The sequence below is a fragment of the Gigantopelta aegis genome, chromosome 13, assembly GCF_016097555.1.
Source record: "Gigantopelta aegis isolate Gae_Host chromosome 13, Gae_host_genome, whole genome shotgun sequence".
NCBI lineage: Eukaryota > Metazoa > Mollusca > Gastropoda > Neomphalida > Peltospiridae > Gigantopelta > Gigantopelta aegis.
Window position 1 is genome coordinate 40,079,425 of NC_054711.1, and position 26,501 is coordinate 40,105,925.

General features: G+C 41.2%; 1 protein-coding gene across 3 annotated transcripts in view; it reads right to left on the minus strand.

Moving 5' to 3' along the window:
* Positions 1-997: 997 nt before the first annotated feature.
* LOC121387513 (tyrosine-protein phosphatase non-receptor type 23-like) overlaps positions 998-26,501 on the minus strand; it is a 62,411-nt gene continuing 36,907 nt past the window's right edge. For 2 of the 3 annotated variants that reach the window (XM_041518653.1, XM_041518654.1), the window contains 11 exons: positions 24,398-24,549; positions 23,091-23,284; positions 18,306-21,577; positions 17,683-17,779; positions 15,617-15,681; positions 12,787-12,924; positions 11,327-11,455; positions 10,493-10,545; positions 9,080-9,184; positions 7,873-8,072; positions 998-2,526 (listed from right to left, as the gene is read on the minus strand). In XM_041518653.1, the coding sequence (XP_041374587.1) occupies positions 1,844-2,526; positions 7,873-8,072; positions 9,080-9,184; positions 10,493-10,545; positions 11,327-11,455; positions 12,787-12,924; positions 15,617-15,681; positions 17,683-17,779; positions 18,306-21,577; positions 23,091-23,284; positions 24,398-24,549 (5,088 nt within the window). In that variant the 3' untranslated portion in view covers positions 998-1,843. Of the gene's footprint in view, positions 2,527-7,872; positions 8,073-9,079; positions 9,185-10,492; positions 10,546-11,326; positions 11,456-12,408; positions 12,503-12,786; positions 12,925-15,616; positions 15,682-17,682; positions 17,780-18,305; positions 21,578-23,090; positions 23,285-24,397; positions 24,550-26,501 lie in introns of those variants that run through there. The other variant, XM_041518655.1, reaches the window with a different exon arrangement.

A 26,501-nucleotide genomic window follows, 5' to 3' on the forward strand; every position in this document is an offset into this window, starting at 1 on the left:
ACTCTTTTACGACAGGCAGCAAGGGATCTTTTATTTGCGCTTCCCACAGGCAGGATAGCACAAACCATGGCCTTTGTTGAACCAGTTATGGATCACTGGTCGGTGCAAGTGGTTTACACCTACCCATTGAGCCTTGCGGAGCACTCACTCTGAGTTTGGGAGTTGGTATCTGGATTAAAAATCCCATGCCTCGACTGGGATCCGAACCCAGTACCTACCAGCCTGTAGACTGATGGCCTAACCACTACCCCACCGAGGCCGGTCATAAATGAACAGTGACTAGCCAATAGATTATGCAAGGGAAGGAACTCTGAATTGTATTTTGGTGTACACTGTTTAGATGATTATATGTTCTCTGCATCCATGAAGGAAGAAGTTTGCTTTTTGTTTAACAACACCACTAGAGCACATGGCTATTGGATGTCAAACATTTGGTAATTTTGGAATATAGTCTTATAGTACATTTGGTAATTTTGACGTATAGTCTAGAGAGGAATGCCATTAATTTCAAGGGATCTTTTATATGCATTATCCCATAGACATGATAGCACATACCACAGACTTTGATATACCAGTCATGGTGCACTGGCTCGAGAGACACAGAATTGGGCCTACAGATTGGGATTGATCCCAGACCGACCACGCATCAGGCAAGCACATTATCACTAGGTTACGTCCCACACTCCATGAAAGAAGAAATATTTTATTTAACAATGCACTCAACTGAACTAATTTTAATTGATAGTTATATGGAATCAAACATATAGTTAAGAACCACACAGACAGTGAGATAGGAAACCCACTGCTGTCAAGCTACTCTTTTCAATTAGCAGCAAGGGCTCTTTGATATATACCATCCCACAGACAAAATAGCACATACTGTGGCCTTTGTTACATCAAGGGCAGGACGTAGCCCAGTGGTAGAGCTCTCGCTTGATGCGCAGTTGGTTTGGGATCGATCTCCATCGGTGGGCCCTTTGGGTTATTTCTCATTCCAGCCAGTGCACCAAGACTGGTATATCAAAGGTCACGGTATGTGCTATCCTGTCTGTGGGTACTGGCTGGAATGAGAAATAGCTCAATTAATGGGCCATTGACAGGGATCGATCTTAGATCTGTAATGGGTTAAGTACGCTCTTCACCACTTTATATAAAGCATCAATTGAACCGACAGGTAAAACATCAAACTCTTACAGACTTCTGGAATGATAAAAAACACATTCTAATTTTGTTTAATCAATTGAACTTTAAAAAGTGCAAGTAATTGTAAAGGCAGGACTTCACAGCAAGTGACCTACATGCAGTGACCTACCAACCCAACAAAAAATTGCCCGAAAATATATTTACTTAATTTTTTTTCTTCTAAAATGTACTTTTCCACGATAGAAAATAACATTAAAAAATTGCATGACTTTCAATTCCACAAAAATAACATTTGCAAACTGCATGACTTTCCATCCCTAAAAAATAGCATTTGCAAACTGCATGACTTTCCAGGCCTAAAAAATAACATTTGCAAATTGCATGACTTTCAATTCCAGGAAAATAACATTTGCAAACTGCATGACTTTCCATGTCTAAAAAATAGCATTTGCAAACAGCATGATTTTTCCAGGCCTAGAAAGTAACATTTGCAAATTGCACGACTTTCCAGTATATCCTTGACCCGTCTGAACTCTGTACAGGGAACATTTCAAGTGAGGCATCCATGTGTCACTGGCTTCAGTAGGTCAACTGCTGTGAAACCCCTCCTTTAACTTCTCAGTATAATATACATGTAATCGTCTTCAATATATTAACAGCATGTTCACTTCACAATTCTTAAATATTTAAATAAAACTTTTCACTTTGTCTCTTTCTCTATTGACCAGAGGGGGTCAAGGCTGCTCAGGGGGTCGTCCGGAACATTCACACTTTCTTTCAATCCCTTGTTGTTGGAACGTCCGAAACTCGATTTCGTTATTCTCTTTTTGTCGGGGAGGCCCGGCCCCAGCGTGAAAGTGTTCGGGTTCTGAAGGTCGACCAGCGATGACGGCATCCCTTTACCGTCGACCTTGACCTTGTGCTGGGGTGAGCTCTTCGACGACACCGACCCGCTCATCGAACTCTCGCTCAGCACCGACGAACTGGACCCCGATCGGCTTCTGACGTGAGGACTGCTCGTTCCGGACACCAAGTCGTCGTGCGATGTCATCACCGCATCGTGCACAGTACCGACTGCCACATTCGTCCCAGTGTTCTCCGTTTTCGTAGGCTGCTGGATCAAATCGGGGAGACCAGAAAGGGAGTTGTCTTCCTTGTGTGCAGGATGACCCGTTTCGAGAGCGGTCTGTCCCTGTAGGTCGTGTGTGCCCGGTTCGGCGGGATGCTTCTCTCCAAACCTGCGCACATTGTTCTGAATCGTCTGCAGGTTGACGAAGCCGAGGATTATGTCATCTGCCGGGGGAACAGTCGATGTGTGTTCAGGAGATTTAGTTTTTTTCGTCTTCTTATCCACACAGTGCGGGTTCTTTACTAAGACGTTTTCTGGAATAGAATAGAATAGAATAGAATAGAATAGACCAGAACCAGAACCAGAGCAGAACAGATGTATGTATAATGACACCCCAGCATCGGCTATTGGGTGTCAAACTATGGTACCTTTGTTGTAAATGCAAAAATGAAGTGTTGTTTTCTGGAAGTAGAAAAGAAAATATCGAAAAAGGTGGGAGAATTGTTTTTTAAAAGAAAGTTTGTTGTTTAGTGACATCACTAAATCACATTGATTAATCTATCATTGGCTATTGGATGTAAAACATTTAATAATTCTGATATATCTAGTCTTCAGTTATAGTTTGTGTTGTTTATTGATACCATTAAACCACATCGATTAATTAATTATTAGCTATTAGATATCAAACATTTGGTAATTCTGATATATAGTCTAAGAGAGGAAACCCACTACATTTTACCATTAGTACATGTAGAATGGCATTTTAAAAAATATACCCTATCCCACAGACAGAACAGCACATACCACGTACTTTGATACATGAAACATGGGACATCAGACGGCATGGGAGAAAAAAACATGTAGATCCACCGAGGAGGTTTGAACCAACACCTCAAGCAAGTGCCTTTGACCAGTTGTGGTGCTGGTTGGAACGAGAGAAAAAGCCCAGTTGAATGGATCCACTGAGGTGGTTCGATGCTGTGATTGCAAGCACCTCAGGCGAGCGCTCAACCGACTGAGCTAAATCCCACCCCGGGTCTGATGGCAGTCAATATTTTACAGGTTTTCTAATTTCTTTCAATTAGATTTTTTGTTTGTTTGTTTTGTTTAACAACACCACTAGAGCAGATTGATTTATTAATCATTGGTCATTGGGTGTCAAATATATGGTAATTTTTACATAATAGTCTTAGAGGGGGAGCCCACTATATTTTTTTCATTAGTAGCAAGGGATCCTGTATATGCATCATCCCACAGACAGGATAGCACATACCATGGCCTTTGATATATCAGTCGTGATGCATTGGCTTGAGCGAGAAATAGCCCAATGTGTCCACCGAAGAGGATCGATCCCAGACCGACCGATCATGTAGTGAGCGTTCACTACCTGGCTACATCCCACACCCCTTTCCATTAGAATATAATCAACCATGAATTGATGAAAGCACCACTAAATCTATACTGTAGATTGTGAAACTACATTTTGTGAACACCACTAAATCTTTACTGTAGATCGTGAACCTGTTTTGTGAACACCACTAAATCTCTACTGTAATCGTGAACCTATGTTTTGTGACGAATACTACTAAATCTCTACTGTAGACCGTGAACCTACATTTTGTGAGGAACACCACTAAATCTCTACTGTAGATCGTGAACCTATATTTTGTTAGGAACACCACTAAATCTCTACTGTAGATTGTGAACCTACATTTTGTGAGGAACACCACTAAATCTCTACTGTAGATCGTGAACCTATATTTTGTTAGGAACACCACTAAATCTCTACTGTAGATCGTGAACCTACATTTTGTGAGGAACACCACTAAATCTGTACTGTAGATATTGAACCTATGTTGTGAGGAACACCACTATTATCTCTACTGTAGATCGTTTTGTGGACACCACTATCATCTCTACTGTAGATCGTAAACCTACGTTTTATGAGGAACACCACTATTATCTCTACTGTAGATCATGAACATACGTTTTGTGGACACCACTATTATCTCTACTGTAGATCGTGAACCTGTTTTGTGAGGAACAGCACTAAATCTCTACTGCAGATCGTGAACATACGTTTTGTGGACACCACTATTATTTCTACTGTAGATCGTGAACCTACGTTTTGTGAGGAACATCATTAAATCTCTACTGTAGATCGTGAACCTACGTTTCATGAGGAACACGATTAAATCTCTACTGTAGATCTTGAACCTGTTTTGAGGAACACCACTATCATCTCTACTGTAGATCGTGAACATACGTTTTGTGGACACCACTATTATCTCTACTGTAGATCGTGAACCTATGTTTTGTGAGGAACAGCACTAAATCTCTACTGTAGATCGTGAACATACGTTTTGTGGACACCACTATTATCTCTACTGTAGATCGTGAACCCACGTTTTGTGAGGAACATCATTAAATCTCTACTGTAGATCGTGAACCTACGTTTCATGAGGAACACGATTAAATCTCTACTGTAGATCTTGAACCTGTTTTGAGGAACACCACTATCATCTCTACTGTAGATCGTGAACATACGTTTTGTGAACACCACTAAATCTCTACTGTAGATCGTGAACCTATGTTTTGAGAGGCACACCACTAAATCTGTACTGTAGATCTTGAACCTATGTTTTGAGGAACACCACTATCATCTCTACTGTAGATCGTGAACATATGTTTTGTGGACACCACTATTATCTCTACTGTAGATCGTAAACATACGTTTTGTGAACACCACTAAATCTCTACTGTAGATCATGAACCTATGTTTTGAGAGGCACACCACTAAATCTGTACTGTAGATCTTGAACCTATGTTTTGTGGACACCACTATTATCTCTACTGTAGATCTTGAACCTATGTTTTGAGGAACACCACTATCATCTCTACTGTAGATCGTGAACATGTTTTGTGGACACCACTATTATCTCTACTGTAGATCGTGAACATACGTTTTGTGAACACCACTAAATTTCTACTGTAGATCGTGAACGTATGTTTTGAGAGGCACACCACTAAATCTGTACTGTAGATCTTGAACCTATGTTTTGAGGAACACCACTATTATCTCTACTGTAGATCGTAAACATACGTTTTGTGAACACCACTAAATCTCTACTGTAGATCGTGAACATATGTTTTGTGGACACCACTAAATCTCTACTGTAGATCGTGAACCAATGTTTTGAGAGTAACACCACTATATCTATCCTGTAGATCGTGAACCTGTTTTGTGAGGAACACCGCTATATCTCTACTGTAGATCGTGAACCTATGTTTTGTGAGGAACAGCACTAAATCTCTACTGTAGATCGTGGGCCTATGTTTTGTGAGGAACACCACTAAATCTCTTCTGTAGATTGTAAACCTACGTTTTGTGAACACCACTAAATCTCTACTGTAGATCGGAACCTATGATTTGTGAGGAACACCACTATTATCTCTACTGTAGATCGTGAACATAAATTTTGTGGACACCACTATTATCTCTACTGTAGATCGTGAACCTACATTTTATGAGGAACACCACTAAATCTATACTGTAGATCGTAAATTACGTTTTGTGAACACCACTAAATCTCTACTGTAGATTGCGAACCTATGATTTGTGAGGACCACCACTATTATCTCTACTGTAGATCGTGAACATACGTTTCGTGAGGAACACCATTAAATCTCTACTGTAGATCGTGAACCTACGTTTCGTGAGGAACACCATTAAATCTCTACTGCAGATCGTGAACCTGTTTTGTGAGTAATACTACTAAATCTCTACTGTAGATCTTGAACCTATGTTTTGAGGAACACCACTATCATCTCTACTGTAGATCATAAACATACGTTTTGTGAACACCACTAAATCTCTACTGTAGATCATGAACCTATGTTTTGAGAGGCACACCACTAAATCTGTACTGTAGATCTTGAACCTATGTTTTGTGGACACCACTATTATCTCTACTGTAGATCTTGAACCTATGTTTTGAGGAACACCAGTATCATCTCTACTGTAGATCGTGAACATGTTTTGTGGACACCACTATTATCTCTACTGTAGATCGTGAACATGTTTTGTGGACACCACTATTATCTCTACTGTAGATCGTGAACATATGTTTTGTGGACACCACTATTATCTCTACTGTAGATCGTGAACATGTTTTGTGGACACCACTATTATCTCTACTGTAGATCGTGAACATATGTTTTGTGGACACCACTATTATCTCTACTGTAGATCGTGAACATATGTTTTGTGGACACCACTATTATCTCTACTGTAGATCGTGAACATACGTTTTGTGAACACCACTAAATTTCTACTGTAGATCGTGAACCTATGTTTTGAGAGGCACACCACTAAATCTGTACTGTAGATCTTGAACCTATGTTTTGAGGAACACCACTATTATCTCTACTGTAGATCGTGAACATACGTTTTGTGAACACCACTAAATCTCTACTGTAGATCTTGAACCTATGTTTTGAGGAACACCACTATTATCTCTACTGTAGATCGTGAACATATGTTTTGTGGACACCACTATCATCTCTACTGTAGATCGTGAACATACGTTTTGTGAACACCACTAAATCTCTACTGTAGATCGTGAACCTGTTTTGTGAGGAACACCGCTATATCTCTACTGTAGATCGTGAACCTATGTTTTGTGAGGAACAGCACTAAATCTCTACTGTAGATCGTGGGCCTATGTTTTGTGAGGAACACCACTAAATCTCTACTGTAGATTGTAAACCTATGTTTTGTGAACACCACTAAATCTCTACTGTAGATTGTAAACCTACGTTTTGTGAACACCACTAAATCTCTACTGTAGATCGGAACCTATGATTTGTGAGGAACACCACTATTATCTCTACTGTAGATCGTGAACATAAATTTTGTGGACACCACTATTATCTCTACTGTAGATCGTGAACCTACATTTTATGAGGAACACCACTAAATCTCTACTGTAGATCGTAAATTACGTTTTGTGAACACCACTAAATCTCTACTGTAGATTGCGAACCTATGATTTGTGAGGACCACCACTATTATCTCTACTGTAGATCGTGAACATACGTTTCGTGAGGAACACCATTAAATCTCTACTGTAGATCGTGAACCTAAGTTTCGTGAGGAACACCATTAAATCTCTACTGCAGATCGTGAACCTGTTTTGTGAGTAATACTACTAAATCTCTACTGTAGATCGTGAACCTACATTTTGTGAGGAACACCATTAAATCTCTACTGTAGATCGTGAACCTATGTTTTGTGAGGAATACTACTAAATCTGTACTGTAGATCGTGGACCGTTTTGAGGAACACCATTAAATCTCTACTGTAGATTATGAACCTGTTTTGTGAGGAACACCATTAAATCTCTACTGTAGATCTTGAACCTACGTTTTGTGAGGAACACCATTAAATCTCTACTGCATATTGTGAACCTACTTTTCGTGAGGAACACCACTAAATCTCTACTGCAGATCGTGAACTGTTTCGTGAGGAACACCACTAAATCTCTACTGTAGATCGTGAACCTACTTTTTGAGGAACACCACTAAATCTCTACTGTAGATCGTGAACCTACATTTCGTGAGGAACACCACTAAATCTCTACTGTAGATCGTGAACCTACGTTTTGTGAGGAAATCTTCGGCAAACATGAGGAGGGTCTCGTAACAGAACTTGAGCTGTTCTGGACTCTGGATCATACTCTTGCGTTTCTGTAACAGGCGCTGAGCCATCACGTGGACGTCGATCAGTCCACTACCATGAAGCATCTCCTGCATACCTGTATACACGAGAAGAAACGCGCCACTGCGGCCAACACCACTCCTGAAAATAAGTTTACAACTTTTATAGTCCTTTTTTCTTTTTGGTAACGAATTATGGAGGGAGTTGGCTTAAAAAAACAAACAAAAAAAACCCTGTATACAAGAGATGAAACATGCCACTGCGGCCAACTCCACTCCTGAAAATAGGTATACAACTTTAATAGACATTTGTTTTGTGGCTTTTTGGGGGGGGGGGGTAATGAGTTATTGGGGGTGGGTTACAAAAAAAAAATTCATTTGAATAATAAGAGTTCAGACAGCTAAGGATTGTGACCATGACAGTGTGCTTGAATTTTAATTTGATATACGCACGGAAATTGTGCTCAGCTGGTATTGACTGGGTGATGTGGAAGCTCAAGTTTTATAGACAATACCCATACTTAACGACTCATGACTGCCACTGAAGTTAAACTTTGTTTTGTTTTAACGACACTACTAGCACACATCCATTAGGGTTTAATTTGCACGTTCAGAACAAGCTGTTGTAGCGCACGGCTGTCATGGGTGCAGGTGTCAGCCAATGCCGGTTCCTGTGTCCAGGACAGGAGAAGGGTCGGGGTGGATGGGAGGAGGGACTGCCCTTTCTGTCAAGAGAGCACCAGCAGCCCGACCAGGGTCGGTAGCGGGAGGGGGAATTTTCCCATTAGCAGCAAGGAACCTTTTATATGCATTATCCCATACCATGGCCCTTGATATACCAGTCATGGTGCTATGGCTGGAATGAAATATAGTGCAATGGGCCCACCGACGTTCATTAATCCTAGACCGACTGCGAGTGTTTTACCACTGGGCTATGTCCCACCCCTGAGTCCATTAAAATAACTTGCAAAAGTGTTTCTGAATTTTACAACCCTTCAACAGCTGTTAATAATAACATTACTGTTCTACAAAAGACCTTGATTTGCTAAGAACAGACCAAAAACCCTGTTGTGCCCACATTAGTAAGAGCTAAAGCCCAGCACATTCCATCCTTGCTTATCGAAATGTTACGGTTTCGTGTCTACATACCCACAATGCACCATTACAGGTTTCATCAGACTCCGTTGTTGTTTGTAGAAGTTGTGCGTCTCCGTAATAAACTTGATCATGTGACTGGGGTTCTCAGGAAAACCACTAAATACAAGAACAGATACAAGATGAAAAGATCAATAACTAGTTTGTAGCATTGCTATATTTATCATAAAAATCAATGACAGCTGAAAGTCTGTAATAGCGAGGTTGAGATTTTGCAATTCTATGTGTACTTGTACAGGGAATTAGGGATTAGAAACTACTATTTTTCTGAAAAATACAATACTGAAAAATATTACATTTCAAATAAATGTTTATGTGAAAGTAAAAGTAATAATGACATTTTTAACTCATTCTTGGGAATACAAAAAATTCTATAAAACAGTTAATAATTTTAATGAAAGAAACCACCTATGTATGGATGGTTGATTTTACTGTTGGGTTGTGTACTGTATAGATAAAGAGTTAATGAACAGTTCAGTTGTTTGTGCCGTACTTGACTACTAGTTAACATTTAAAAAACACCATGGGTCCATGGTTAATGTTATTGTTGGGTTTGTACTGTATAGATGAAATGTTGATGTTTAACAGTACAGAATGGATGGTTGATATTATTGTTGGGTTGTGTACTGTATAGATGAACAGTTGATGAACAGTACAGTGTGAATGGTTGATGTTGTTGTGTACTGTATTGATGAAGTGTTGATGAACAGTAGTGTGGATTGTTGATATTAATGTTGGATTTGTACTGTATTGATGAAGTGTTGATGAACAGTAGTGTGGATGGTTGATATTAATGTTGGGTTGTGTACTGTATTGATTAAGTGTTGATGAACAGTAGTGTGGATGGTTGATATTAATGTTGGATTTGTATTGTATTGATGAAGTGTTGATGAACAGTAGTGTGGATGGTTGATGTTATTGTTGGGTTGTGTACTGTATAGATCAAGTGTTGATTAACAGTTGTGTGGATAGTTGATATTATTGTTGGGTTGTGTACTGTATTGAAGAAGTATTGCTGAACAGTTGTGTGGGTGGTTGATATTATTGTTGGGTTGTGTACTGTATTGATGAAGTGTTGATGAACAGTTGTGTAGATGGTTGATATTACTGTTGGGTGGTGTACTGTACAGACGAGGTGTTGATGCACAGTGCAGTGTGGATGGTTGATATTACTGTTGGGTTGCATACTGTACAGATGAACAGTACAGTAGGGATGGTTAATTTTATTGTTGGGTTGTGTAGTCTGAAGGGTTGATAACAGTAGTGTGGATGGTAGATATTATTGTTGGGTTGTGTACTGTATAGATGAAGTGTTGATGAACAGTAGTGTGGATGGTTGATATTATTGTTGGGTTGTGTACTGTATAGATGAAGTGTTGATGAACAGTACAGTTGTTTGTGCAATACCTGACAGGCCAGTTCTTGTACTGCAAGTAAACCACCGTTCTCGCCTGCTTTGTCTGAAATCATAAATAAAAGAAGATTAATTTCACTTTAATACAAAAGAAAATCCCAAATTAGAATGAATGAATGAATGAATGAATGTTTAACGACACCTCAGTAGGAAAAATACATCGGCTACTGGGTGTCAAACTATGGTAAATGCAAAAATTAAGTGGTAAACAACATCGATCATCAATTTGAAAACGTTAAATGCTTCACTGACTTCGTCACAATTTGTACCCAAAGTTTCTACAGCATTCGGCTGTCATCATCACAAGAAACATAATTATCTCAACTGCCTGTGTAATTTTTTACTCAACCAACCAATATACCAATCAACCAACCAACCATCGAACCAATCATCCAACCAAGCATCTAACGAACCAACCAACCACCCAACCAACCAATGCTTATTAAAGTGTAACATGGTATAATTACATATAAATAAGGGTACTGGTAAGATACATGATATGCTTGTCAAAAGTAGGTCATGGTGACCTAGTTATGGTATGCAACACACCACCATCTCAAGTTGTATTTGCATGCATAGTATAATGATCCTATATTAACTGATAACTGGCCCCAACAAAGATTTCCTTTAATGCGCTGTAATGCGTGAAAAGTAGGTCATGGTGACCTAATTATGGTACATGACACACCACCATCCCATGTTGTCCTTTCCTTGCATGCCAGGCTTGATGATCCCACATTGTGTATACAAACTGACAAGAAAGATATCCTCCAGAAATGGAAACATTTACAGATAGAAGGGTAACGACATGTCAAAACGATAAGTACCTCTGAGTGTTTCAAGTAAATGATGCGTTCCGTCCACAGTTCTTTGAACTTGACGCTCTGTAGAGTGAGAATCAACGGACCATGTTCCACAGACTTGCCCTTCTCCGTCGGCCAATAGCACGGATATTTCTGAAGTGAAAAAACAGTTTTAATTACACATTATACAACAATGAATCTAATTGAATCGTTAACCTTCTGACTACTGCAGGCGAGATATCTCACCTGACACTTACGCCAGTCGACATTCTATACACTGTATACAGTGCATTCCCCAATTCATATTTCCTGCCGTTTTGCACACGACACTCACCGGAATCGATTTATTAACAGGAAACAAAAATCAACTCAGCTTCCTGTGTCTTTAAATTTAGATTTTTCACTGTAAAATGCCTTGGAATTTTGAGTTGAAAAACAGGTTTTCGGCAAGTATTTTCAGTTGACAACAATGGCGGCACGTCAAAGTCGTTTTCAGGGTTCAATAGCTGATTGTGACAGCTAATTTGATAATAAATTTGATAATTTTACCAACAACGAAAATCACCAAATATTGGGATATGAATCGTAGTTTTTTTTTTTTTTTTTTAAATCCCGTCAAAAAACCACCCTTATTGAGAATAATGGACATAAATACTGGACAGCTGGCCACAAATGCCTGTAAGCAGCGGTTGCAAAATGAAGTACTAGTAGGCTTTGGAACTGACAGAGTAGGAGTTGGGGGTTTATCAAGAGCTACAGACACTCAGTAATGGGGGCATGCGGCGGGGGGGGGGGGGGGGGGGGGGGGGGGCTCTATGGGCCGGAGTCTGTTACCACAGAAGTGTGCAATGTAGTCCACTTGTAATGCATATAGTTGGTGAAATTGTTGGCCCAAGAATAGAACAAGTATGACAGAGTGGTTTTCCGTTTTAAAACAAGCTATTTTCCGTTTCATGTTTTTGTAAATTCCGTTTCATTTCCATTTCAGACTACAATATGCAATTAACAATTTATCTAACACAAGTTGTGACAAATTAAAGTCCGAACCAAATTGTTAACAACTACAATAAATTACTCTCCTACCTTTAATTGCCGATACATTTCCCCCAAATTTTGTTTAGACACAAGTTGTGAAAAAACCATTACAGTGACACAGATTCCACATACGAGACTGTAACGATGTTGCCAGTGTCAACTTCGCTGAAATAGTATAGGGCAAAATACATGCAGTTTTCTGCCATTTCGCTTCTTTATGGAATACTCTTCAAGAGGGGTGAAAGCCTCCAAAGTATGTGTCATAATTAATATAAAAATCAATGATCTCTAGTGGTATCATTAAAAATAATAATAATAATAATAATAAAATTAATATGACGTCGCTATTTGTCATTAAATCAAAGTAACCCTACATATCAGTAGACCAGTAGAGGTAATCTGAATCAGATTGATAATAATTTAGTTCTTTAAATCCTCTATGGACTTACCTTCCCCGTTTCATATTCGCTAGTAATCATGACTATGACCTCAACACCTTGTTCGTAAACCATGACCCAGAAATCGTTCACTGTGACGGGAATGGGATACTGGGTGGCAATGAACTTGGGACAGGATGGGGCCAAATCCTGTAATAAAAAATAGAAACACGACAAAATAAAAAAAAGGCTTAATAACATACATTTAAAAAAGACATTTCTGATTTTCTAGCCATTGTTAATACATTTTTCCTGCTGATGTAGCCTTTTTAACAATTAAAAAGTTTGTTTTGTTTTTAATGACATCACTAAAGCACATTGATTTATTAATTATCAGCAATTGGACATACATTGTATGGTAATTAGAAAGGAACCTGCTACATTGTCCCTTTAGTAGCAAATGATTTTTTATATGCACCATCTCACAGACAGGGTAGCACATACCAGGGTTAGCTCTGGGCGAGAAAAACATTTTGCCAAATTGTCTATTAAACTTCAAAAATTGCAGAAATCGAGTTATTTTCTGAAAAATGACAATTATTACATAAAATTATTTCACCAAATTAAAATAAAATTCGCCAACTACTTTCAAAATTTGCAATTGCATACCACGGCCTTTGATATACCAGTTGTGGTGCACTCGCTAGAATGGGTAATAACCCAATGGGCCCACCGATGGGGATCGATCCCAGACCGACCAAACATCAAGCAAGCACATTACCACTAGGCTACATCTCACTCCTTTTAACGATTAAAAGTGCATGTTCAAAGTGCGATCGGTAATGATCTCTACGTATGTCAATTTATATCTCTCTACAACGGCAACTGCCGTCAATAAAGGTGAGCCCACTCTTTGTATGCAGATTCATGATTAGAATTTAGATGTACAGCTTATACAAGGGAAGTAACTCTGGATTATATTCTGATATAGTCTATGTAAATGGGGGGGGGGGGGGGGGCAATGCAGCCCAGTGGTAAAATGCTCACTCGATTCCATGTCAGTCTGGGATTGATCCCCGTCGGTGGGCCCATTGGGCTATTTCTCGTTCCAGCCAGTGTACCACGACTGGTATATGTATACTCTTCAAAAAAAGAAACGCAAAAGGGTACAAATGGGTTATAACTCCGATTTTATGTTTCCTACTGGTTCATGCTTTGTGAATATAAGGTCATTGCATGTCCCAAACACATTCCCACGGTTACATTCGATAAAACGCAGCTACTGTACAATAAAGTTCCAAAATGTGAATATTCGCAAAAACGCAGCCACGTGCAAACCATGTCACCACTGCACGTGTGTTGTCTGCACGTGCAACATGAACACCGACAGTATAAAAGTGCAGGGTGTTCGCTTGCCTGGCCTCTGTATCTGGCCGACAGTTGACAATCCAGGACATGCCACGTCTCAGTGAACCGCAGAGAAACAATGCCATCGGCCGACTAGACGCAGGCGAATCCAGAACGGCCGTTGCCAGGGCATTCCATGTGTCCCCAAGCACCATCTCCAGACTGTGGGACCGTTACCAGCAACATGGATCAACACGTGACCTCCCTAGATCTGGTCGACCACGGGTCACTACCCCCGGGCAGGACCGCTACATCCGGGTACGCCACCTTCGGGAACGATTGACTATTGCCACCTCCACAGCCGCAGCAATACCAGGTTTGCGCAGGATATCCGACCAGACCGTACGGAACCGCCTACGTGAGGTAGGAATTCGTGCCAGACGTCCAGTTCGAGGTGTCATCTTAACACCACAACACCGTCGACTCCGACTGCAGTGGTGCCAGATTCATCGACAATGGCCTCAACTGCGACGGAGATAGGTGTGGTTCAGTGACGAGTCCCGATTTCTGCTCCGACGTCATGATGGAAGATGTCGTGTGTATAGGCGTCGTGGTGAACGTTATGCGGCAAACTGCGTGCAGGAAGTGGACAGATTCGGCGGGGGTAGTGTCATGGTGTGGGCAGCCATCTCACACACTGGCAGAACTGACCTGGTCCACGTGCAGGGCAACCTGAATGCACAGGGCTACATTGACCAGATACTCCAGCCACACATCGTTCCAGTTATGGCCAACGCCAACGCAGTGTTCCAACATGACAACGCCAGGCCTCACACAGCACGTCTCACAACGGCTTTCCTACAGAACAACAACATTAATGTCCTTCCTTGGCCATCGACATCACCGGATTTGAACCCAATTGAGCATCTATGGGACGAGTTGGACCGACGCCTCCGACAGCGACAACCACAGCCCCAGACCCTGCCCGAGCTGGCAGCAGCCTTGCAGGCCGAGTGGGCCACCATCCCCCGGGACGTCATCCGTACTCTGGTTGCTTCAATGGGCAGGCGGTGCCAGGCAGTTATCAACACACGCGGAGGCCACACCCGGTATTGACTCCAGATGACCTTGACCTTGGTGGTGTGTCCTATCACTTACTCACAATGGACTAGAGTGAATTGTGAACAATCCTGCAACAATTGGTAATTATCGGACTCACCATTCAATAATTAAATCAATTCTCCAAATGTTACGACAATGTGGTTTTGCGTTTCTTCTTTTGAAGAGTATATATCAAAGGCCATGGTATGTGTTATTCTGTCTGTGGGATGGTGCATATAAAAGATACCTTGCTGCTAATCGAAACAAGTAGCCCATAAAGTTGCGACAGCCGGTTTCCTCCCTCAATATCTGTGTAATCCTTAACCATATGTCCGACGCCATATAACCGTAAATAAAATGTGTTGAGGAGTGCCTCGTTAAATAAAACATTTCCTTCTTATGTAAATGGTAGAGCACCTGTTGATCTCTGGTGGAGAGAAGTGAACTGACTTACGTTGATCCAGCTCGCGTTGATGTAGTCGTCCTTCAGTGTCTTCAGCATCACTCTCGTCTCATCATCTGAAACAACAAACACACTGTCAACAAACACACTGTCAAACGTCACTCTGGTCTCATCATCTGAAACAACAAACACACTGTCAAACGTCACTCTGGTCTCATCATCTGAAACAACAAACACACTGTCAAACATCACTCTGGTCTCATCATCTGAAACAACAAACACAGTGTCAAACATCACTCTGGTCTCATCATCTGAAACAACAAACACACTGTCAAACGTCACTCTGGTCTCATCATCTGAAACAACAAACACACTGTCAAACGTCACTCTGGTCTCATCATCTGAAACAACAAACACACTGTCAAACGTCACTCTGGTCTCATCATCTGAAACAACAAACACACTGTCAAACGTCACTCTGGTCTCATCATCTGAAACAACAAACACACTGTCAAACGTCACTCTGGTCTCATCATCTGAAACAACAAACACACTGTCAAACGTCACTCTGGTCTCATCATCTGAAACAACAAACACACTGTCAAACGTCACTCTGGTCTCATCATCTGAAACAACAAACACACTGTCAAACGTCACTCTGGTCTCATCATCTGAAACAACAAACACACTGTCAAACGTCACTCTGGTCTCATCATCTGAAACAACAAACACACTGTCAAACGTCACTCTGGTCTCATCATCTGAAACAACAAACACACTGTCAAACGTCACTCTCGTCTCATCATCTGAAACAACAAACACACTGTCAAACATCACTCTCGTCTCATCATCTGAAACAACAAACACACTGTCAAACATCACTCTGGTCTCATCATCTGAAACAACAAACACACTGTCAAACATCACTCTGGTCTCATCATCTGAAACAACAAACACACTGTCAAACATCACTCTGGTCTCATCATCTGAAACAACAAACACACTGTCAAACATCACTCTCGTCTCATCATCTGAAACAACAAACACACTGTCAAACATCAGTCTCGTCTCATCATCTGAAACAACAAACACACTGTCAAACATCACTCTCGTGTCATCATCTGAAACAACAAACACACTGTCAAACATCACTCTCGTCTCATCATCTGAAACAACACACACACTGTCAAACACCACTCTCGTCTCATCATCTGAAACAACAAACACACTGTCCAAACATCAGTCTTGTCTCATCATCTGAAACAACAAACACAACGTCAAACGGGGCACAACTGTATTACACCGCAATGGAAGAGATACCCATGTGATATTTATCGTATCTTCACATTGTGGAATACGCCTTTTGAGAGGTCATGACTGTCATAACTACCCACTACTGCCACAGCATGGGATACAAGTTTCCCATTAGCAGCAAGAGATCTTTTATATGCACTATCCCACAGACAGGATAGCACATACCATAGTCTAATGGTCCCAAAAATAGTGATCGATCTGAGTCCAACTGGCCCACCGATCAATCCTAGCTGACAATTACCAAAGTTTTGTTTTGACACCACTAGAGCACATTGATTTATTAATCATCAGCTATTGGATGTCAAACATTTGGTAATTTCGACACATAGTCTTAGAGAGGAAACCCGCTACATTTTTCCAGTAGTAACAAGAGATCTTTTAATATGCACCATCCCATAGCAGAGTTTCTGCCTGAGTGTAAAACGGGTATGGCGCCATTCCAAAATATTTTTGCAGATTTGCTTTTTTAAAGATTTTAAGATTTTAAGATTTGAACGTAACCCATTTTCTTTCTGGGGGAGGTCCCCCATACCTTCTGTTGACTGTGATTACATTCAATTCCATAGCGCCATACTCAAAAATTTCTTTCTGGCAGAAACACTGCATAGACAGGCTAGCACATACCACGGTCTTTGATATACCAGTCGTGGTGCACTGGCTGGAGCATGAAATAGCCCAATGTGCCCAATGACGTGGATCGATCCCAGACTGACTGCACATCAAGGGAGCATTTTACCACTGGGCTATGTCCCTGCTCATTACCAAAGTAATAGTCGAGGAATCTTCAATAAAGGCCAACTTACATGGCATGATGTCAGGATCTCTGTTCTTCATGGGGTAACACCTCGCTATGGCTATGGAATGTTTCTTGCTGTAGTGTTCCTGGCTATCAACAAGTTCCTACAAGAAGAATTCTGCAGAATTAAATTTCTTGCCTACTATGAACATATTTGGTGTTCGTTTCAATGGATGTTAAAATAAAAAATATATATATTACATTATTTATACTACATAATTTATTTATTTTCATACAAAAAATGTAACTTTACAATTAATTTAGTTCTTTAAAACAATTTTAAACACTTCTTTAAACAATTAAATACAAAATTTAATTTAATATATTTTAATGTTTCTTTAAACATGCACTTAAACAACTATAAACCAAATTACAATGATCTTAAGGACTTATAGTCTGTGAGTAACGAACATAAATGTAAACGCATGCAATCAAATGAGTAAAATGCTAGTTGCTAACCTTTGTTGACATCAAACTGAACTACATAACTACATAAAAATAACAAATACACGATGTAATGAAACAGAAGTGTAATAACTATTACAACCTAAAACCTGTAGCAAGTTTAAGGAAATATATGAGAAAAAAAAAAAAAAAATTAAAACTGATTTAAAAAAACAACCACCTCACCTTCCACAAAAGGTCAAGCTTCGTCTGCCCAAAGACATTGGTAACTCCAAGCTCATCGACTGTCTTCCCGAATGCCTCGACTGCCGTAACAAACTGGTTGAGCAGTGTCCCCGATGGATAGGGGTCCTTGGGGCTCTCAAAGAATTCCTTGTTCTTCCTCGCCTCCTCTTTCTGCTGCTGGATCTCCTGGGCCGTGAGCACCTTAGGGGCAATCTGTGGAGCAGGGATGGAGGACTCATTTGTGTTGTCCGGACTGGATGAGAGAAGTTCATCCAGTGACGAGCCCTGCCTCGACAGACTGAAGGCTCCAGACGGTTGAGACTTTGGTGGCAGCGTTGGTTGAAATGAGTCCGGAGTTAGAGTCTTTTGTGGCAAGACAGCCTGTTGTTGCTGCTGCTGCTGTTGTGGTCCTCCAACATATTGCTGAGGTTGCAGTTGTCCCACAGTCTGCTGAGGTTGTGGTCGCAGTCCTCCAAATGTCTGCTGAGGTGGTTGTTGCTGCTGCTGCAGTCCTCCCGGAGTCTGCTGCTGTGGCTGTATTCCTCCCACTGTCTGCTGTGGCGGTATTCCTCCCACTGTCTGCTGTGGCGGTATTCCTCCCACTGTCTGCTGTGGCGGTATTCCTCCCACTGTCTGCTGTGGTGGTATTCCTCCCACTGTCTGCTGTGGCGGTATTCCTCCCACTGTCTGCTGTGGTTGCAGTCCTCCTGCAATCTGTTGAGAGAATTGGGAGGCAAAAGGAGCTGGAGGTGTAGCAGACTGACGGGATATGACTTGTGTTGGTTGTAGGACTTGCTGGTACGACACCGGAGCTTGACCTGCAGGCTGTACCTTCATGGGTAGTGTCTGTCCTTGTGGAGTCATCACATGAGGTGGCTGGCTGTACTGACCCTGACCCTGGCCCTGACCTGTGACAGGACCTACATTCTGTGAAGCAAGGAATCCTTGGTTTGGTGTCTGCTGTTGGTACTGTGACGAAGGTATCCGACTTTGTGGCAGGACCTGTCCTGAAGCCGCCACCCCACCAGGTTTGGTCTCAAATGTCTGATTTGGAGGCTGTTGGTAGTAACCACTGGAAGTCGATGTGCCTGGTTGGGCTACTGTCTTTTGATATTCTGGAACCACGTTTCCTGTGAACTGCTGACTGGGATTGTATTGTTGCTGGTAATTACTCGAGGACATAGCTTGTCCTTGACTCACAGAATTATACATCTGCGGACTCTGAACTGGGCCTGTTGATGCTTGAGGGGCCGCCACTGGACCTTGCCACAGAGAGCCATGACCTTGACTGTAAGGCATCTGCACATTTTGATTCATTGGTACTTGTGTCTTTATTCCACCTGGCTGAGGATGAGGTTGAGTTTGAGGTTGAGGTTGAGGTCCAGATTGAATCTGCATCTGCCCAAACCCTTTGCTCACCTGGTAGACCTGCTGACTTGGAATGCGACTACAATTTTGATTGTACATCTGTTGCTGTACATTAGGATACCCAGTCTGTGTAGACTGTAGACTATACTGTCCTCCACTTACGTACTGTGATGAAGGTGTACTGGCTACACTCTGCTGACTAAACGCCTGATTCTGGCTCACCTGAGGAACCTGAGCTTGAGGTTGAACCTGTTGCACCGTCCCTTGAGGACAACCAGTAAACTGCTGATTACCAGCTGGAGGTTGCTGGTAACGCTGCTGCATGTCTTTGGTATTCTGTACGTAATAATTCTGTGTCTGAGGCTGGGAGGGCTGAGTAACTGATGGTGGTATTGTGTTACTCTGGGATACTGCCGGATATTGGTTTGGCTGTCCAGTGCTAGCCTGTGTCTGTTGAAAAGGCTGCTGTTGCTGGTAAGGCGTCGGCATATTGGAATACTGCGAAAATGGAACTGTCTGCTGCGGATACCCATACTGAGCCGGAACCGCTTGTTTGTTATAATATCCAGCACCAGTATCGGTTACACTTCCACCACAAGGACCAACAGGAATGTCCTGATTATGACCTGCACCTGTAGAATACTGCTGTGACTGACCGGACTGTTGTTCGTAAGGTCCTGGCTGTGAAACATTCTGCAGACCAGCCATCCCAGCCTGTTGAGTCTGACTATACCCTCCTGCCTCGGCAGTGTTCTGAAAGCTGGTCACTCCGGCCGGCCTTTGCTGAATTGGACCACCAACACCAGAGGAGGGAGTCGGGTACGCCAAGGCCTGAGAAACAACTGCTTGTGAGAACTGCTGTTGTGGCTGTTGCTGCTGCTGCTGATACTGTTGTGGCATCATCTGCTGCTGATTGTAAGTCTGGTCGGTTGCCCCGGTGAAGCTGTGCTGATGTGAACTCTGATCAGTATGAACACTGGACAGCACTGGAGTGACCACAGAGGACACTGTGTTGGTATTGTCCGATCTAAAAGTCTTCTGCGGATTCTGATGAGAAACTGAAGGATCAGTATGTGAAGCGGGACAAGGTTGTACATTGCCTCTGTTACCTTCCAGCGACATAGCAGCAACATCAGGTATCTGACCTGAAATTTGATTCATTTGTTCTGGAGGAATTTGGCCTGGGGGAATCTGTCCTGAATGAAATTGTCCTGGTGGAATTTGTCCTGCAGGAATCTGTCCTGAATGAAACTGTCCTGGTGGAATTTGTGCCGGTGGAATTTGTCCTGCAGGATTCTGTCCTGGAGGAATCTGTCCAGGAGTATAATATCTTTGAGATACATGTTCTGAAAGTTTGTCGGGTAGAGAAGATGGCTGCGCACCAGGGTTCTGTCGTTCATTTTTCATTTTGCTAAAGAATCCAGGCGGCAGTTTGGCTAACTGTGCCGCTACCTCAGGAGGCAAGTCCGCAGGGAACTCTCCTTGGTGTGAAGGAAGAGAAGGTGGTAAAGATGATGGCTGCTGGACATCTGGAAGAGAGGGTTCACCTCCCATTTTCTTAAAGAAACCCTGAGGAAGCTTCGCTAACTGTGCAGCTAATTCAGGGGGCAAATTCTGATCTATGTCCTGGTGTGCATGTCCAGATGGAGGCAGACCAGGCGGAGGTAACTCTGCTGGATTGTGTTCTCCAGGAAAACCTGAGGACATGGAGCTGTGTGGTAATAGATCAGGTTCTGGTAATACTTGTGCACTTCCCCTTTTAGGCCCAAACGTCGCTGGCTTCATAAAAGGGAGATAATCTTTGAGTTTTGGGCCATCAAATGCTGGTAGAGTTGGTTGTGATGCATCTTCTGTCTTTGGTCCACCAGAAGGTTTAGGTGCAGTAGGGCGAGATGGTGGTGGAACTGAAAGATAATTTCCAATAGACAAGGTTTTTATCAGCTATGTTTCCAGACTTCAATAATTGGCACCATTCCCAACCATTCCTCAAAGGCTATGTCATTTTTGATTCCCAATTTTGGACTACAGAATTCCCAAACTGAATGTAATTAATTTTTATTATATAGACGTACTTTGAACATGATATGTATCATATGATTAAGACCCCTCCCTCCTCAATAACAGTTTGTAATGCAAACTAAATACTATTGGTTTGAATGCCTTCATGTATAGCATTACTCTTTTAAATTATAACTTAGCTTAATAAGATGTTTTTGAAATGAAACAGCTCTCTCTCTCTCTCTCTGTCTCTGTCTCTCTCTCTCGCATACTTAACCTTAATTGAATATAAACACTAAACTGACTTTTCGGGGCAAACCTGGCCTTGATCTAATGGAAGAAAACTACAGCTGCTGTATCTAAACACTAACCCACTGTCCCAGATAGTCGAGATGTGTGCCCAGGACAGCATGCTTGAACCGTAATTGAATATAAACATGACACTGACCTTTAGTAGCAAACCTGTCTTTGATCTGCTCTCTCTCATTAACCACTAACAACTAAACACTGACCCGGATAGCCGAGGTGTGTGCCCAGGACAGCATGCTTGAACCGTAATTAATTATAAGCAAGACATTGACATTTAGGAGCAAACCTGGATATGATCTGCTCTGTCTCATTAACCACTAACAACTAAACACTGACCCACTGTCCTGGATAGGCGAGGTGTGTGCCCAGGACAGCATGCTTGAACCTTAATTGAATATAAACATGACACTGACCTTTAGTAGCAAACCTGTCTTTGATCTGCTCTCTCTCATTAACCACTAACAACTAAACACTGACCCACTGTCCCGGATAGCCGAGGTGTGTGCCCAGGACAGCATGCTTGAACCGTAATTAATTATCAGCAAGACATTGACATTTAGGAGCAAACCTGGATATGATATGCTCTGTCTCATTAACCACTAACAACTAAACACTGACCCACTGTCCCGGATAGGCAAGGTGTGTGCCCAGGGCAGCATGCTTGAACCTTAATTGAATATAAACATGACACTGACCTTTAGTAGCAAACCTGTCTTTGATCTGCTCTGTCTCATTAACCACTAACAACTAAACACTGACCCGGATAGGCGAGGTGTGTGCCCAGGACAGCATGCTTGAACCTTAATTGAATCTAAACATGACACTGACCTTTAGTAGCAAACCTGTCTTTGATCTGCTCTCTCTCATTAACCACTAACAACTAAACACTGACCCACTGTCCCGGATAGCCGAGGTGTGTGCCCAGGACAGCATGCTTGAACCGTAATTAATTATAAGCAAGACACTGACATTTAGGAGCAAACCTGGATATGATCTGCTCTGTCTCATTAACCACTAACAACTAAACACTGACCCACTGTCCCGGATAGGCGAGGTGTGTGCCCAGGACAGCGTGCTTGAACCTTAATTGATTATAAGCAAGACACTGACCTTTAGGCGCGAACCTGGCTTTGATCTGCTCTCTCTCCTCATTCTGCACCTTGCAGACGCTGCGACATCGCTGGAGCAGACGGCTGACGTTCTCCTCCAGTTTCTTGTAGTACTCCTGTCCCTGGCCTGACTTGGCCAGCAGGTCCTCGTACACCTCGTACGATGTTATCAGCTGCTTTATCATGGAGTCACGTCTAAAAAACAACAACACTCAGTCATGAAGTGGTTAGGACTTCTTTATCATGGAGTCACGTCTGAAAAACAACAACACTTTGTCAAGAAGTGGTTAGGACTTCTTTATCATGGAGTCACGTCTGAAAAACAACAACACTCAGTCATGAAGTGGTTATGACTTCTTTATCATGGAGTCACGTCTGAAAAACAACAACACTCAGTCATGAAGTGGTTAGGACTTCTTTATCATGGAGTCACGTCTAAAAAACAACAACACTCAGTCATGAAGTGGTTATGACTTCTTTATCATGGAGTCACGTCTGAAAAACAACAACACTCAGTCATGAAGTGGTTATGACTTCTTTATCATGGAGTCACGTCTGAAAAACAACAACACTCAGTCATGAAGTGGTTATGACTTCTTTATCATGGAGTCACGTCTGAAAAACAACAACACTCAGTCATGAAGTGGTTAGGACTTCTTTATCATGGAGTCACGTCTGAAAAACAACAACACTCAGTCATGAAGTGGTTAGGACTTCTTTATCATGGAGTCACGTCTGAAAAACAACAACACTCAGTCATGAAGTGGTTAGGACTTCTTTATCATGGAGTCACGTCTGAAAAACAACAACACTCAGTCAAGAAGTGGTTAGGACTTCTTTATCATGGAGTCACGTCTGAAAAACAACAACACTCAGTCATGAAGTGGTTATGACTTCTTTATCATGGAGTCACGTCTAAAAAAAAAAAACACTCAGTCATGAAGTGGTTATGACTTCTTTATCATGGAGTCACGTCTAAAAAACAACAACACTCAGTCATGAAGTGGTTATGACTTCTTTATCATGGAGTCACGTCTAGAAAACAAGAGTCATGAAGTGGTTAGGACTTGGAGACGAGCTGGGCAGGATTGAAATTTCAGGTTCAGTATTGGTATTTTTTAGGTAATTTACCTCAGTACTTGTACAGTATTCGGTATGGACACAATACTGATACCGATATAGAGCGCCATTTTTATATTGAAAAAGTATTAATCGGCAGGTGTAAACCAAGCTTTAGTCTCACACTGGATGAAGACGAAAAAGCTTCTTTTTTCTATCACTGTTTTACTCTAGCGACGGTTCTCTTACCTAGCACATGATTCGTTGGTGGCTTTCCGTATCGTCGCGTATCTGGCATTGTAGTCTGTCAGAGCCCGCAAAATGTTGTCCTGCGCCATCAGATTCTGACCAATCAGATTAACCAGCGAATTGTGCTTCTTCAGCTGTTCACTGAATATGGCCTACAACAAACAGAGAAAATGGACGACTGAGAGAGAACATGTCAAAGTTGGAAGTACGTACGCTTTGTTTTAGGGCAAAACTAGAGCACATTGATTAATCAGCCAGCAGCCAGTGGGTGGAACGTAGCCCAGTGGTATAAAGCGTTCGCTTGATGTGCGGTCAGTCTAGGATCAATCCCCATTGGTGGTCCTATTGGGTTATTTATCATTCCAGCCAGTACACCAAAACCTGTACATAACAAATTGTGGTATGTGCTATAATGTCTGTCGGATGGTGAATATAAAAGATCCTTTGCTGCTAATGAAGAAAATGTAGCAGGTTTCCTCTCTAAGGCTACATTTGTGTATACTGGTATATCAAAATTACCAAATGTTTGACATCCAATAGCCAAAGATGAAAAAACATGGATTTCAACTAAGCTATGTTAAAAGGCTTCTAATACAAATAAAACAAAGTTTCTTTTGTTTAACAACACCACTAGAGCACACCGATTAATTAATCATCGACTATTGGATGTCAAACATTTTGTCATTATGACATGTAGTCATCAGAGGAAACCTGCTACATTTTTCCTAATGCAGTAAGGGATCTTTTATATGCACTTTCTCACAAACATGAAATCACATACCATAGCCTTTGACCAGTTGTGGTACACTAGTCGGAACGAAAAAAAATCCAGTTGAATGTATCCACCGAGGTACATGTAGTTTGATCCTGCGACGCAAGCACCTCAAGCGAGCACTCAACCGACTGAGCTAAATCCTGCCACAGCTTTTAATAGTCGCGTAGCTGCCGTAGATCTATTCAAGAATTTACATCCTTGAACATTAACTTTTAAAAACAAAACAAAATAAAACAATAATTCTGACACAATCTTTAGACGAAATTCACCAAAAAATGTCATTAGTACTAGTAGCAAGGTATATTTTGTATGCACTTTCCAACAGACCGATAGCAACAAACAGATACAAAAATTTCTAAATCTCAAGATTTTGATATTTACAGATCTGTGTTAAGATACAGTGAAACCTCTCAAAACCAGACCCTCTGTAAACCGGAATTCCCTCAAAATCGGACGTTTATCGCGGTCCCCTTTTAAATATCTGTACAGAAGAGAACCTCTCTAAACTGGATACCTCTTAAAACCGGACATTTTACTTGGTATGAGTGTGTCCGGTTTAGAGGAGTTCCACTGTAACTACATTTGACACTAATACGTAATTACTCTAGACTATACCACATACCCACACAAAAAAAAGGATAAAAAAATTTTTTGGCATTGTTATTTGATTAAAAAGTAGCATTGAAATACTAATTAAGCCAGGTGGTTTTCATTACCTTGACTTGTTATTGATAACTGCGTAGTATCCATAATACTGAATCAATGATTTGTTTTCTTTATTTATTGATCAAGCTAGATGGCATATTTCCCTATTGTTATATATTTTTTTCATATTATACATGTACAGTTGAATGCTTCAATTCATTACTTTGAAATCTGTTCTGTTACACAGTTTTAAGAAATCAATATGTTCTCTGATCTTAGTAAAATGAAAGTGATACGTTGAAAATGTTTTATACTTTTTTTCTTTTTTTTAAAAATAAGCTCATACATGTACAGGGCTTTTACACTTGAAAAAAACTTAAAATTCCAGGATATTTTCGGGACTTTTCCAGGACATTAAAAAAAAAAAAAAAATTCCAGGACATGAAATGTTCAAGCATTGAATTTTTTTACAACAAATTATTGTCCGAATTTAGACAAGATTATCAGGACAACAAAAGTAAAGATGTGAAAATAAAATTTGGCCTAAATTTCCAGGACACAATCAAATTTAATGCTTTTTCCAGGACATTCCAGGCTTGGATTTTAAAATCACAAAATTCATGGCTAGTGGCAAATGCAAATCTAGTAGCCTGATGGTCAAGTGCGTTTAACAACAAGAAAACC